The 15,554-nt window shown below is 35.1% G+C and overlaps 1 protein-coding gene across 4 annotated transcripts in view; it reads left to right on the top strand.

Moving 5' to 3' along the window:
- FAM135A (family with sequence similarity 135 member A) overlaps window positions 1-15,554 on the top strand; it is a 79,596-nt gene that overhangs the window by 38,195 nt on the left and 25,847 nt on the right. For 2 of the 4 annotated variants that reach the window (XR_009485933.1, XM_059842648.1), the window contains exons 4-11: window positions 813-892; window positions 5,042-5,184; window positions 5,300-5,370; window positions 5,685-5,858; window positions 8,132-8,258; window positions 8,614-8,767; window positions 11,554-11,631; window positions 13,816-13,865. Coding sequence is in view for 3 of the 4 variants with exons in the window: in XM_059842648.1 (XP_059698631.1) it covers window positions 813-892; window positions 5,042-5,184; window positions 5,300-5,370; window positions 5,685-5,858; window positions 8,132-8,258; window positions 8,614-8,767; window positions 11,554-11,631; window positions 13,816-13,865 (877 nt within the window). In the remaining variant the exon portion in view is untranslated. Of the gene's footprint in view, window positions 1-812; window positions 893-5,041; window positions 5,185-5,299; window positions 5,371-5,684; window positions 5,859-8,131; window positions 8,259-8,613; window positions 8,768-11,501; window positions 11,632-13,815; window positions 13,866-15,554 lie in introns of those variants that run through there. The other 2 variants (XM_059842650.1, XM_059842651.1) reach the window with 2 other exon arrangements.

The following is a 15,554-nucleotide window of genomic DNA, read 5'->3' as shown; positions in this document are numbered from 1 at the left end:
TCCTCAAACAAAAATAAATTATCTGAAATGGGATGAGATGGTTAGAATGTGTCATCTAAGGGTATTTGTGGGTGCTTGTGTTAAGTAGAGGCTTCCATAAAATTGGTCTGGTGACAGTTAAGGATTTCTTAGATAAAAATCAAAGTTGGAAATGGTATGGATGACTTAAAAAATGTTTAGAGATGGGGTAGAGACCCCAAGGACTTGTGTTGGGGTTTTTCTCAATTTTAGGCTTGAAGCCTGCAATTCCTGGCTTTGATAGTATAAAGGTACTGTCATGTTTTTCTTAGTGTGACCCTTTATTTGCACTTTTGCATAGCTGGGGACCACAAACCATACAGGGAGTGTCTGGTAAGTTGTGTGTTTTCAGAGGATCCTGGAGGGGGGAGTTTTACAAACTGCAGTTTCACCTCCTTCAGTGTCAGAACTGATTATAGCAGTCCTGTAGATGTGCTACATGGCAGATCCTTCTGAGATGACTGTAGTTAGTGTAGGTGATAATCTTGATTTTTCATTCATACCAGTTTCCCACTGTATTTTACTGCAGGTCTTTACAGGTATTTGCCCCAACTCTGTGGGGTATGGAAAAGCTAGTGTTGGGACTTCTTTTTATTCATGTTTGACTACTACTTTGGTTAATAATTTAAAAAATAAAATATAACAAGATAAAGGTCAAGTAAGGCAGTATTAAGCTTTGTAGACTTGATCTGTGCCTCTTTCCCATTATCCATTCCTGCCTTTACCAATATATCTGTATATGGTAAATGAGATGTACTGTAACACATCTGTTACAAATCACTCTTTTCCTTTAGCTTTTACCAGATTCGTGCGTCTATGAAAATTCCTCCAAGAATTCCACACATATTGGAAGCTAGTTTGTTACATGGAACTGGTAAGTGTAAGAACTTTTCAGTAAATTAGGTCATTATCTTGCCTTGCTAATTGAGGAATTATGCTTTTTGTTGTAAATTTTTAGAACTAATACAGAAGTGTTTTTAATTTTGTTACTAACACAATGCAAATATATCTTGTTCTTAACAACAGGACTTAAAAGTTAATTACAGAATTTGTGTTACTGTTTTTCATCTGCTGATTGTCTCTGCTGGTAGCAAAACATGGTGATTCCTTTATATGAGTGTCTTCTTTTTTTTCCACTGACCGGCTCAGTCTTCTCCATGTTTCAGGCTAAGATGACCAAGGGCAGATCTAAGTAGATATCTGAAAGCAACGGAGAATTTCAGATACAGACTCCTACACAGATTGATAAGCCCATTCTTTTTTCTAAAAAGAACACTTTGAAAGGATGCAGTTTTCAAACTTATCCATTGTTCTCTAGTGGTACACTTGAAAATTGATTTAACCTCCTGAACAGATTTCCCTTATCTTTTTTCTTTTCTAAACCTGTCATTCACTTTTGATTTCTGTGTCCATGCACACTAAATCCAGAGAAATCTGTTGGGGCTTACCGAATTCTGTGTAGGCCATACCTCAGCATGGTGTAAAAATGTGAAAAGCAAAAAATTAATTAAGTTTTCAAATGTTATGTGGAATTATGGGAATTTCAAGGAAGAAAAATCTATTATAGTCTGAGAAAATGTAACTGAATACAGTCTGATAGAATGTAACTGAAACTGAAGTTTTGAGGCTGTTTTGAAAGTAGCTCTGAGTACAGCAACAATGTAGATACTGGGTTTTGGTCAAGCTTCCTAAATATTTCTTGGATTTGTGTGAAGTAAATGAATAGTTCTGATGAGCCAAGATTACTCCACTTCAAAGGCAAAGTTTAAACATCCTTTAGTAAAACATACTTTTTGAGAAGTGACACTGAATAATATGATTGATATTGCTGGAAAAAAAAGTTTTTCCATTTCATGGAACATTCAAAAATATCTTTTTGAATGGTCTTAGGTTATTTTTTCAGAAAGCTGCAATCTTGTTAGCAAACTGTGACATATGTTAGCTCTTGTTTCCTGTTACTAGGCATAAAGGCATTAAGACTGCAGTTTGGTGTGAGTTAAGATCGCAGTTCTGACAAAGAAAAAAAAAAAACCAGCGCTTGATTCCCCTGGCCACTCATATTTCATATTGCTCTGTGTCATACCTTCATATTGCTCTGTGTATTGTTGACACAAATGTTTGATTTGGTCTGGAAACTCAGCTGGGGAACTCATTCAGCTGACAAGCAGCTGTTTCACAAAAACCCCAAACCCCTTCAAAACCAAAAACTGGGGCCCTTTCTCAATCAGTTTCTCAGTTTTGTTTTTCAGGTAGTTACTGGTAATGTTTGTCCGACAACAAAGCAGAAGGAAGGGTACAGGCTGGCCAGTGAAAGGGGGTTAGTTTGTCCTTCTTGTGGACGTGGTAGTGCTAGGTCTTGCCAAGAACCTCTGCTTTCCATTTCCATTTAGCCACCTGCTTGATTTAGCAGAGCTGGATGCTGTAGGTTCACACACAGCCCTCCTGCTCTAGGAAGAGAATAGCTGATAGCAATTCCTGAGACTGCTGTTGTGTATAGAAAATAGCTGCTATTGGTCTCAGCATAGAGTAGCATGGTGCTGATTCACTGTGTGAAAATGTTGCTTGCTGACCACAGAGGAGGCTGGTCAGGGTCCCCACTCTTGGGAATGGTGTCCTGTATTGATCAGGTGCTTCTTTCTGTACTTTCCTCTCTTTTCAGACTTTCTCATACTTGCCTGTTTTAAATCCTATTCGCTTTGTCAGGTCATGATTTCCCCACTCCTCTCCAATTAATTTTGCCTACTTCAAGCTCTCCCTGGGCTCTGCACAAGTCATCCGCAGTTTCCTTACTTTGGCTGTGTTTTCCCCTCTCCTACAGACTATTTGTTTGATCTCTCTCTTCCTTTTATTTTCCCAAGTCAAATACACAGTCTTAAGTTTTTCTCTTTCTCCAGTTCATTTTTATCTCCTTTCACCCCTTGCCCAGCTCTTCATGCAGTCCTTCATTAATTTAAATAAGTTTTTTTTTTTCCATTTCTATTTCTCACATCTTTTAGTAGCTTATGAGAACTGCTTGGGACCCAGCATGAGTGTCGTTACAGATATGATATGGCAGTTCACTTGCTTTAGCTCCAGTCTTGTGAAGGTCTTTTATTATTGTTGTAATTTGAAGGAAGATGTAGTTGTGCTGTAGAAAATGAAAAGAAAAACATATGTATTTTTAGTCTTTATGAGGTTGTTTCAGATTTGAGGATGTTCTGAATTCTTCCTTCTCTCAAAAATTCATGGCTGGTTTTCAGAGTAAAAAAAAAAAGGGGAGGAAAAACAGCAAAGGCAGGGTAGGAAGGAATGAGATGTCTGGTTTTATGATGCAAGAGTGAATTATCTTGTAAAATATAAATCAATAAATATATATATATTTAAATAGAAATCTAGTAAATTTATATGCAAGAATAAACATGTCATTTATATGCAAGAGTAAAAAAATCCCACCTTTTTTTTCTCCTCTGTTGTGGAAATGGCCTTTTGTGTGGATAGAAGCTTAGCAATAGTCCTGGCCAGTCAATGCATCATTGATTTAAAAGACAGCAGTTCTGCCTTGATGACCCCACATTAGTGGGACCTTGCTCCCCATGTGGAAGTGGCTCAGCCTGTTCCTGACTCAGCTTTTGCTCCCCAGCTCCTCTCTCTCATCTGGGGGTGCCGGTTTGTGTTACGCTGAGATCAGCAGAGCTGGGGGCTGGAACTCAGGGTTGGACACTGCAGAGGAAGTGGGACCTCAGCCATTTGTCTCCATTACTTCTTTGGTTTCAGACAGGAGTGGGAGATGCCTTTTGCTGATGCTGTGCAGTTATATCAGATTATGTGCCAAGTGAAACCATACCTGCTCTGCCCTTCAGCTGTAACAGATGACACAGATGGATGTAAGCTGAAAGTGACATTATTCATAGGGAAATTACACTGTAATGATTCAGCCTTTGTAAGCACTTTGTCCAGGACACCTAAACTGATAATACGTATGAAAACACTTCAGCAAAACTCAGTATTTGTACATTTCTGAAGAGAAGTTGAATTAAGATGTTACTAAGAGTGGGAATGTTTGCCAAGGGCAGTAATATTCTATCAGAGGCCCCAAAGCTGTAGACTGCAAACTGCAGACTTTTTTTTTCCTCTTGTGGATTCCTTTGAAGTGGTTTATTAAGAAGAATCAAAAGAATTTTAAAAAATCTTTTGCACCCTAATTTACACAATTTCTAAGACATTTTGTCTTGGAAGACATTGATGTTATTGAGCCATTTTTGAAGAGGAGTTATAAGTGTCAGTATTTCTGTTACTTCTGTTCTTCCAAGTTCCAACTTCTTTTAGTTTTTTTCCTGAGGATAGTACCTGTCGTGATACTTCCTGTGTGATAATCCTTTGCTATTATGATAAATATTTCCTCAATTACTGTTTTAAATCATTCCCTTTCTCATTTCTTCTTCAAGTCTTTTAACTCTTTTTTTTCAGCAAAAGATTCCCCAACCATTTATCACACTTTCTGAGCTCTTTGTGATGAATAACCTTTGAAGTGTCATATTTCATGTGCAGTGCCAGGTTCAGGTGATAAGCTCAGAATTAAGCCTGAGTAGGATGCAAAGATCTTGAAAGAAAGAACAAACAATCTCTGTTCTTGATTGATTCACGGGAGTGGTATATGTCATTTAACCTCTTTGCCTCATCTGTAGGTAATTTTGTTTTCAGTGTGGTTAAAACCTTCAAATTAACATGAATGCTAGATGAAACAAGACAGAAATCAGGATTTTTATTGCAATTTTTGATGCCTAGAATGTCTCCAGTTTGTAACAAAGCAAAAATTCTTCAGAACTTACATTAAAAGCAAATGATATTAGAAATACTGATAATGTTTCTTTGAAACAAAATGTACCCCTTCAAACTTCATCAGTTGCTGACTGAAAAGAAAATAACTTACATTACTGATGTTGTTGCAGTTTTAATAGTAATCATGAAACTGATGGAAATGATAGTTCCACTTGTTAGCTGCTCTGAGTTTTCCAGTTATATTAATACTTGTTTCTCTCTTCAGGTGCAACAGATCTTGCCTTTCCTGCTTCAGTCCATGACAATATAGTTTGCAGTAAAACGTTTCAGATTCTTTACAAAAATGAGGAAGTTTCTGTGAATGATGTGATGATTTTCAAAATAAAAATGCTGTTAGATGAGAGGAAGGTAATCTGCTGTTCAAATTTACTATATTCGGATAATTTAGGCTTTGTTATATACAATTTGAATTAGTACAAATAAGGGACCTGAAAGATTTCATGCTTCTACAATTTCTTTGTAGATTGAGGAGTCGCTTAATGAAATGAATTTTCTGCTAACATTAGATTTACACTTCACGGATACAGACTACTCGTAAGTTTAAATATAGAAGATTTTGTTAAAATAAGAATATATGTTAACCTCTTAATCTGTTTAAATCTCTATTATTTATAGGTTTAGTGTGTTCACATTAGACATAAATGATGGTAAAGAATAAATCTAATGCTGAAGTCTCTTGAGAGTTCATAACTGGTTTGTCTCATTCTAATTTTTTTTCCTGTGGGGAAGATGCCATTTTGTTCCAAAGTATGAACTTCTGATAAATTACTGTTTGAGTCAGTTATTAATAACTTGCACTTTAAATATGATTGTTCTAATTGTATGTTGTTCTGTTGATTTCTCTTTAGACCAGATGACCTGAGCACACTACAGCCAATTAGTAGCCGAACTTTAAAGTTGCACTTTAACCTACACCAGGGCCTTCATCATTACGTCAATGTCATGTTTGATTACTTCCACCTTTCTGTCATATCAGTTATAGTCCATGCTTCTTTGGTTGCTCTGCATCAGCCATTGATAAGGTAATCTCTCACTAATAAAATGCAAATAAATTCTTGAATGTCCAAATTGAAATGTTATAAAACCAGAATAATTAGGAAGGAGTTAAATCTGTGAACAGTATTGTTTTTTATGATGATTTTAAAATTCAGGGCACAGAGGGATGAGGAACTTTTTGGTTTTAAAATTATCTGAAACAAATGTTGAGGTTTTTTTTAATTAGAAATTAGAGTGTGTAGTGTAGAAGAGAGGGAATGCCCAAGGCCAGAGAAGTGGAGGAATGTATAAATATCTATATTTGTGTATGTATATTTATATGTATAAATATTGATGAATTTTTTTTATCAGGAAGATCTGCTGTACACTGTACACAGTGACTGAAATAGCTGCTGTTAATACAAATAGGGTGCCTTCCATTAACTATCTTCACACTTTTCAGTTACTACTGGAATGGCAGTGATGTCTGGAAATGATATATTTACCATTTTATTCAGTAAATGGAACTGGAGAATTAACTTTTCTCTTTAAAAAAGATTTTGGCTATTTTTTGCTGGAGCCTTTAATTTCATCTACATGTGTCAACCTTTGCAATCTCTGTTTACTTTGCATCTCTTTCTGTGTGAAAAAGGACTGTGCAGTCGGTTACACATATGAAGTATTCTTTGCACACCTCTTCTTTACCATGCTCTTCTTTCATAATCTCCAAATACTGCATGCTACTGCCCTCAAGTTTCCTCATATTCAAGGCCAGTCTGTGCCATAAATGCCCAGACCTCTAGCTTCAGGTATTCCCACTCCTTGTGCCTGTCTTCACATCATGGAAAGCACTATGTGTATGTTAGACAGCTGTTCTGTGCTGTAGGGCTGGGATGGTCTGGAGGATTCAGCTGACTTTCATGGATTTTTTGTCCTTTTTTCCCCTGCTAGTTGGTTTGAATTGTTTTGGTGATGTGTTTTAGGCATGGTTATATAGTAAATGAACTAACACATCTGAAGAGATGGCACAGCCTTATTTGGGAGAGAAACAAGTACTGAGAAGGTGGGAATTGTTGTTGAAGACATAATCTGATAAATGCACTTTTTAATGCACTTAAAGTAGCATCATGTATGTAAAATGTACATGATCATACTGTCTCACAAGTGAGATTCAGGCATTTAACCTATATTAATCATTTGTTAGAAAATGAAAAACAGGTTTTGATACTAATTTTTATTCAGAAATATATTTGCCCCTACTGACCTTTTTAAAAAGTTGCAGTAAATGTCTTCACATTTTCTATGCATTCTATGGGTTTTCTATGCATTTTTCCTCAGTTTCTGTCTTTTCAAGTGATAACACAGTAATGCTATTTAATTTTAAACCTCAGCTTGATACAGTTTGTGTAAGGAGATACTAAAACAAAACAGCATCTTCTGTGCCACTTTTGTTATCTTGAGAGCAGGGTGTTGCTGTGTCCACAAAATTATTTTAAGTATTCAAGTTGTCCTTTATGATGGGAAGAGGAAGAAACTGTAGAATTTTCAGTGTTTTATTTCAGCTGAGCTTCCCCCATGTAGCAAATATTTGATGGTTGCTGTATCCATATCTGGCTCACTTTTCTGGAACACTTCTTTTTGAAAAACCTGAGGATTGCAGATGTCACTCCTCTTTGTCCTTTGGGCTTTCATGGGTGACAGTTTGGTTGTCTGTTTGGATCATGCTCACCTTATTGGCACCTCTTCCTTTCCTAGGGGTGCTCACTTTTTGAGTGTTTTCTTCTTCTGAGTAGCGTTCAGATTCACCTTCTGTTGGGAACAGCCAGTGTTAACACTTCCCTTGAAAGAGAAGATAATTTTAGTTGGGTACAGCCCTGGACTCCTGTATAATCTACGCTTTTCTTTAACCTGTAATTGCTTATTTCTGCCTGTTATCTAATAGGCTCCACTTTCTGCATTCATTCATTTTTTGTTCATCTTTCCTAGTTTTTATCACAAGGCTACTGTTGCAGGATACTCTGTTCTTCCAGGAGTTCAGGATAGGATCTCCTCTTCAGCAGGCAGAGGTCAGGCCTCCTTTAGGAAAACAGCAATGACAGTTTGTGTAACAGCTTTGAACTTCCTGCTACTGCTTCACTTTTAAGAGGTTAAGTCCTCACAGCAAAATCCACAGAAAATGAATACCTTATACCTGTTATAGTTCAAAATTTATCTTTCTGGCTTAAACTTTCAGGAATATTGTTTAAATTAATTGAAGTTTGCATTGGAAGTAATGAGGAAGAGTATGTTCAGATTATCAGTTCATTTGTGCTTTTTGCAGTTTTCCTCGCCCAGTGAAGAATACCTGGTTGAACAGGAATGCACCAGCACAAAGCAGGGACTCTGTGATTCCTTCTCTGGAAAGTGTGGTCTTTGGCAATAACTACACAAAACAATTATCAGCAGACGTAAGATTAAATATCAGTTTAAAATTTTATTTGTAGTCTGTGGGGAGGTGGGAGTTTCATCGTTTCTGCAGGAATATTATTTGATAAAGAATGAATTTTGTTAAAGTTGTTTTGGGGTGGCATGTGAAAAGGGAAATGAGAAAAATTGTTCCAAAAGACTATGTTAGTTGCTTCAGGAATGTACATATGGGAAGCTTGCAATATTAAGTGTTTGACCTCCTTTTTTAATGTCTCACAGTCCATTGAAAATCACAAAAATCAAGTTGGTGAGAAGAGGCAATTGCTTATCTTTTTAGTCATTCTGCTAGCACTTCATTTATTATACAAAATTAATATGTGCCTTTTTTTATTCTAGGGTTGCAGTTTTGTTGTTTCAGAGTCTTTCCTCAGCCATGCTTATAATTTCCACTATACACTTTGTGCCACTTTGCTGCTTGCTTTCAAAGGGTTACATAGATATTTCATTACAATAACCAAGGATCTCCCCTCTTCTCACCGAATTGAACTGGGTATGTTCAATTTCATAAAACTTATCACTTTCTTGTGAATGTTTACAAGACCTCTTCTAGATTAAACTGTCATTGATGGCATATCTCTTACAGCTAAAATGTTTTTTGCTTAAACTGATCTGAAATTTACTAACTGAAGAAAAACAAAGGAACAAGTACTATCTCATCTCTAATAAAATAAGGAGATAACAGCCTTAATCTATGGAAAGATATGCTTTTCTTCTTGGTCTTGATTTGCTCTCATTTCAAATTACTATGTTTAGTGGTGAGAAAGTTAGAGAAGCTCCTAATCCAAGTAGCACATTGCACTTTGTTTTTTGTAAAGAAACATTGCCTATTTGTACAAAAGTCTAAATTCTGTAAGCTTTGAGGAGAATGTTTCACTGAAAACTTACATGAAAAAAGACCTACAAGAAAAAACTGGTGCTGGCTTAGTTTGTAGTTTAACTTTTTAAACAGACTTAGTTGCCATGAAGACTTCTAGCTAACCACGTGTGATAAAAGTAACTGCAGATGTATTACATGTAATGTATGGAAATGTACATGTACATTACTTTTCTGTAGAATGAATATATATTAGAGAGCCTAACCTTGATTTGTGAACTAGAAGAGCAGTGGAAGTAAGAAAGGAAAACACATTGGCATTGTAAAGAACAATTTAGACTTTTTCCTCAGCAACCATATACCTTTTTTAGTCATATTCTACTAAAGAAAAAAAAGATCATTTGGCATTTATATGGATTGTAGACAATACTTACTTATTTTTGTATTTTTTGATTTTATCAGTGTCAAAACTAAGCACAGTGAAACAGTAAGGCTGGTGATTGAGATGTGAAAGATATTTTAAAAATGTGATGTGATCAGTTAGTGATTCAAAGAAAGAATGTTTCACTTCTGTATTCCAAAATAAAAAGCTATTTTTTGTGGAAAAAAATTCGGGAAGCATATTACAAATCTGTCCATAGAAAAATACTAGAAACTGAGGTGTTTTCTTTATAAAAACAAAAATACTGCTACAGTTACTGCTACATTCTTCTGCCGGTTATCTTAGTTTTGATATGGAGGGAAACACCTTATTAAAGGAGTGACTCAACTCTTAGTTTTCCTTGTAAGGTGAAAATATACTTTTTCTCAAACCATAGAATCAGAGGGTCATTTAGGTTGGAAAGGCTTCTAAAGATCATGAAGTCCAACAATTCAGCCAGCAACACCATTTTCACCACTAAACCACATCTCTCAAGTGTCATATCCACATGCCTTTAGAATGCTTCCAGGGATGGTGACTCCACCACTTCCCTGGGCCGGCTGTTCCAGTGCCTGACCACCCTTTCAGTGAAGAAATTGTTCCTAATATCCAACATAAGCCCCCTCTTGTACAACTTGAGACCATTTCCTCTTGTGTCACTTGTTACCTGGGAGAAGAGGCTACACCTCCTTTCAGGCAGTTGTAGAAGAGCAGTAAGATCTCCCCTGAGCCTCCTCCTTTTCTCCAGGATGAAAAACCCCAGCTCCCTTTGCTGCTTCTCACAGGACTTGTGCTCCAGACCCTTCACCAGCCTCGTTGCCCTTCTCTGGATTTGCTTGACCAGCTCAATATATTGAGTTTGATGGCACTATTGTCGTTCTAAGGATAGGCTTAGACTAAATCTTGATACTTAAATGTTTCAGATAGGATCTTCAGTTCCCCTAAAATATTCCTGCAAAATATATATGTAAAGGAAAAAAGCTGCCATTGAGTTGCACACTGGCAATGCAATATTGGGTTGTATCTTTCAACCACATTGAAGTCCCCAAAACCACTCACAAGCTTCAGTGGAACTTGAATCAGACCTTTTCTCATCTATAAGGGTAATTTAGCTTACCTTTAATAATGTAGTTTTGAACAGAAATGCTCACAGTAAATATCTGAAGAGAAAATTACAACTTAGATTTAACATTCATTGTACATACTCTACTGACATTTTGTTTCCTGTGGGTTTAATTTTGTATTTTTATTTTTTAAGTCTCTGCTAGAATTACTTGTTTTTTCATATTCATAAATATATTTTTCATTTATTTCGGTTGTTTTGTTTGTACATTAATTGGGACAATTGATATAATTTAAAGTACTAATAATGTAAGCTTTAATTATTACTCACATTTTGCTTATGAAAAATAATACCTGCCATTAACACTAATGTTTCTAAAATCCATCAGCAGTTAACAAAAAAAAGAGCTGTGTTTCTGCTAAGTTTCTGTAAAGAAATTGAGGCTCACTGGACTTCACAAAGTACACAATTGTAATTTGCGCTTTTTTTTCTTTAATTTTTAAAGTAAATTAACTTTTTTGTAGTGGATATTTTATTTTCAAAGTTTAAATGGGCATTGCAGAAGAGAATATCAAGTCCTGTTTAAACTTCAGAATCATCACTTTTTTGTTTAAGATAAAATTATTCTCTCTTTAATTTTATTTCTTCTGTTTGCTTTGCTATTTCTCTGTCATAAAATTTTAACACAAGGCACTGATTTTGCAGAAGCATGTGAAGACAGCTATTGGACTCTATAACTATGATTGAGCATTTAAATGTTACTGGTTTCAGGAAATAAAAAATGCTATCTTAATATGTATCACAAGTGATACTTAATCTAGAAACAACACTAAAATGATTTGTTTTCATGTACTGATCTAACTGCACTAATTGCTAGGCTAGCAATAAGCTCTTTTACTAACTTTAAGGCAAATAATAAATCACAGGTGAAAGAAGGAGTGTAGTAACTAGTCATGTGTGTACAATCCCTGTAACTAGCCAAGGCCAGCATGCAGGTCCTTTATGAACGCCTTCTCAGAAGAAAATATCCACGAGCCCAGAGATTCGCCTACCTAGGTATGTTTCCAAAGCAGGTGATATAATCCCTCAGATTTTTATTGATATTATAAAATATTATAATCTTATTAATGATATAAAATGTTACTCCTTTTGTACAAAGAAACAATTTCAATATTCAGCCATAGCAAACATACGTTGAATTTTGAAGTCTGCACAACTGAGCTACTAAATTTTAGGCCGAGTGTAGATGATAAAATGAGACATCATTGCTGTTTTTTGGTTTAGTGTTGTTCTACTTTACTAAACAAAAATGAGTGAAAGTTCAGTCAGTCATCAACATTTAAAAAACAGCTTAAAATTTAAAATTAAAAGCATTTAAAAATTATAGCTTCATTTAATGCAACACAGACTCGTGATTTTTAGCTATTTAAAGATAATTAATGCCTTCATTTTCTGAGAAATCTATCAGATTCCTTCTGGTATCTCAAGATTTAATTCTTCCAAACACTATACAAGGCATTATCAGTGTTTAGGGTGCATTTGTCCATATCTACATGGGCCAGTTCTCCCTCTGGAGTCAGTGTGGGCTGGATGCTGGTCAAAAGATCACAGAGCTCTTTAAGAACAAGGAAGTTTCTGTTGGGAAAAGGATGGAATAGCAGGTCATTACCTTAATCATCTATAAGTGTGTTTTAGTTTTAATATAAAAAGAAAACCAAACTGGTTTTTAGCAGGGACAGCAAAATTGCATCAGATTTGCTGGGTTAACATTACTTCTGTGAAATGTAAGTGCTTAATTTCCTTTTGTGTTGTGTTAGCTCTATTCTGTCTTCTCTTTTTAATATAGCAGTGGGATATGAATATAGTTAGGGGTTTTCCGTAATGATTTTAGATTTCAGGGTTTAAAATCTTGTTCCACAAGCCTGTTCTCAATTGAAGTGTGACAAACAAATAATCAGTATGGTGTCATAAGTAAACCATTTAATTTTTTCACTAATGACAAGATTTGTGTGGCTGTACCAAAACCAGTATTACAGCTTAAATTATTTTCACAGGTTTTCAGAAAAATTATTATGAAGTGCTGTTCAGCAAAAGTTTCATGTAGTTTCTTTAAACAACTTTTGTCAACTTGTTTCTGAGAACATCATACATTTCTGCAATTTGCTTTTTTCTCAGAACTCTGTGTTGTGTGAATTAATTTGTGTGCCATTAAGTTCAAGCCTAAGCATGATGAATGCTGTTAGTTCAAAATCAATATATACTTACCAAGTGTAGGTAGCATAATTAGAGAGAAGTTGAGTATACACCCTGTTGCTGTTCTGTAAACCTTTGTTTATTATCCATACCCTGAAGTTACTGTTGGGGCTTTCAAGGCATATTTTGTTGCTGTGTGTTTTCAAGAAATATTGAACATTTTTGTCCTTAACACTGTGTTTCACAAATGAAGTATAAATTCTTGTTACAGGCAATTTTAGGGTTTATTAATTGTTCCCTTATTACTCATACTTCAGATGCAGAAGGAAATTAAACATAATACCAAATTATTATTTGATTTATCAAAGCCCCCAAAGTAAACAGGGCTGTTTTACAAGGAAAAACATCTTCATGAAGGAATATATCTGTTCTCTTCATAAATGAGTCATTCAAAGTTCAGATCCAGCTTAAGCTGCCATACTGTGTTAGATTGATTTGCTCTTAACAATGAGCTACTGAGAGATCTCTTAAATAATGGTTTTATTAACTAAAAAAATTCATCATACAACTAAAGATTTGTATTTATATTCATGTATCTTGTAAATTATATACCTTTAGTAAAATGATATGGGAATAAGGCTTCTTTAGAAAATCTGGTAGGAGAGGAATTGTATTACCTTGGTTTTAAATGATGACATTGCTGCTGAATAGCCACAGATAATCTAAAAACTATATAATCTAAACGACAGTATTTTCAAATTTAATTTTGAATAGAAAGTTGTTGTCCTTGACAAGGTGTCATGATAAGCAATCATGATAATTGAAATTTTTTTTTCTTAATTATGTTCTGTCCTCAATCTCAGAAATTGCTATGAAGAATTTTAATGTAAGTTTATAGTTTACTTAATAACTGTGGCACTTAATATGGCTTCAAATTTTATTTGATGAATTCTTTTTCATGTCTTAAAATTGTTTTGTGAGATAATTTGTTTCACTCTGCAACTTGGAAAGTCCATTACTCATGGGTTTGTCCTCTCATCTTTCCAGAAAACATAGATGTAGAAATTCGTCTTGCAGAATTGTGTGAAGAAGTCAAGGTACAGGGCTTTTTTTCATGTATTAAATAAGTGAAATAACTATGAAAGTAGAATGTGCTGATTTTATATGCTACTTGGGAATAAACTGTTTGTTTCAGGGATGACAGCATCTATGTTTTTTCCCAGCACTTATTTAAACTCTTCCTCCTAAGAGAAATTGTGCAACTGACATCAAAACTGAACTGTTGATCTGGTGGCTTGGTGTGTCAGTGGTAGCTGTGTAACTATTTTCATGAAACTGAAAGTTTAGAAAGGTGGATTACTTGTATGAAAATCACACTTTGAATTTTCTGCAGTTATAATTTGATTTTTTGGGATTTGATGGCATCAAATGACAATGATGCAAGATGGAGCACTCATAGGTTTTACAAAAGGAGATTGTGCAAGTCATCCCCTCATCTAAAAGTACTTGTTCTTGTGCTGTCTCCTTTTCCTGTTTTCCCTACATTCTTAAGGAAACACTGTCTACTTTAAATGGCTTAGATTTGTCTCCCCATCTCTCTCCTTAGTCAGAACTTGCCCCAGCTGAATAACTGATTTCTTGGTCATGGCAAAGTCTGAAGGACAAGTTTTAAAACTTCTCGAAAGTTTATCCACCCTTTGCTGGCAAGTGGGCCCAGCTTGGAAGCTCACCTTTAGTTACTGCAGTAGTAGTGTAACTGCAAGAAAGTGTAAGGTGGCCTTTAAAAGGACGTGATTTGTATAACTGGAGAAAAATTCAGCCCTGCTAGCTCTCTATGGGCAACTAATAATCTTACTATATGTATTAAAATAGTTTTTATATTTACATAGCTTCTCTGAATTCATTCATTTCTCCCTTAGCTTGCAAAGCATTGTCTTTCTTAATTCTGTTCTGTGCAATTCTTATCAAAAGTTTCTCTTTTTTCTTTTATTATTGGTTAAGTTGGTGTTCCTATATTCCCAATCCTTTTTTCTACTAGCTCTGTAATATTGCTAGAGTTGGTTCTTGACTATCTTTTCATTTTTAACCCTTTGCCTCAGTGCCTTATGGGCCTACAATGAGTTTCTGAAAAACTGTGTTATTTTCTAAAATGGCAGGGAACATAAGCCTAGCTATCTACAATTGCTGTGGAACTGTATCACAAGATTACATTACGTTGTAAAAAAAGCAAAACTTGTTTCACACCAAATTTTTCCTGGTTCTAGGAAGCCTGTGCTATAGCACTGCTTCCTGACTATGCATAAAATGTGTGTAGATACATAGCATCTTATAAAGGCTGTTGTGAGTAATAGCTATTCTGAAATGGAGATATCTTTATTAAATTCTTATGATTTTATCGAAGTTGGACTAATATAGCAAGTGTCAATTTTTGGTTTCCTGATTCCTCTTCCTTTCAGGCACACAGTATTTTTATATGTTAGAAAATACAGCAGTTGCTCTCAGTTATCTTTGCCAAAAGTGGAATTATTGCTTTAATTTTTGCACAGGAGTCCTAATTCTGAAAAGCAACGGGATAATATTTAATACAACATAAAATAATCTATTACTCTTGTAACATAGATTGATCTAGTGTCTTGGTTTGAGGAAACTCCAGGACATCCAGTTTTGATACTTAGTTGAAATGGTTCTCATTTGGAAGTTGCTTTTTAAATTAAAATTCTCCCTAACATTAAGTATACTTTTTTATTATTATTCCTGTGTGTACATTATGGTTTTATCAGTGAATC

Source organism: Haemorhous mexicanus, chromosome 3, assembly GCF_027477595.1.
Source record: "Haemorhous mexicanus isolate bHaeMex1 chromosome 3, bHaeMex1.pri, whole genome shotgun sequence".
In the NCBI taxonomy this organism is placed as follows: domain Eukaryota; kingdom Metazoa; phylum Chordata; class Aves; order Passeriformes; family Fringillidae; genus Haemorhous; species Haemorhous mexicanus.
The sequence above is the reverse complement of the archived record's forward strand: the minus strand, read 5'-3'. Positions and strand labels throughout refer to the sequence as shown.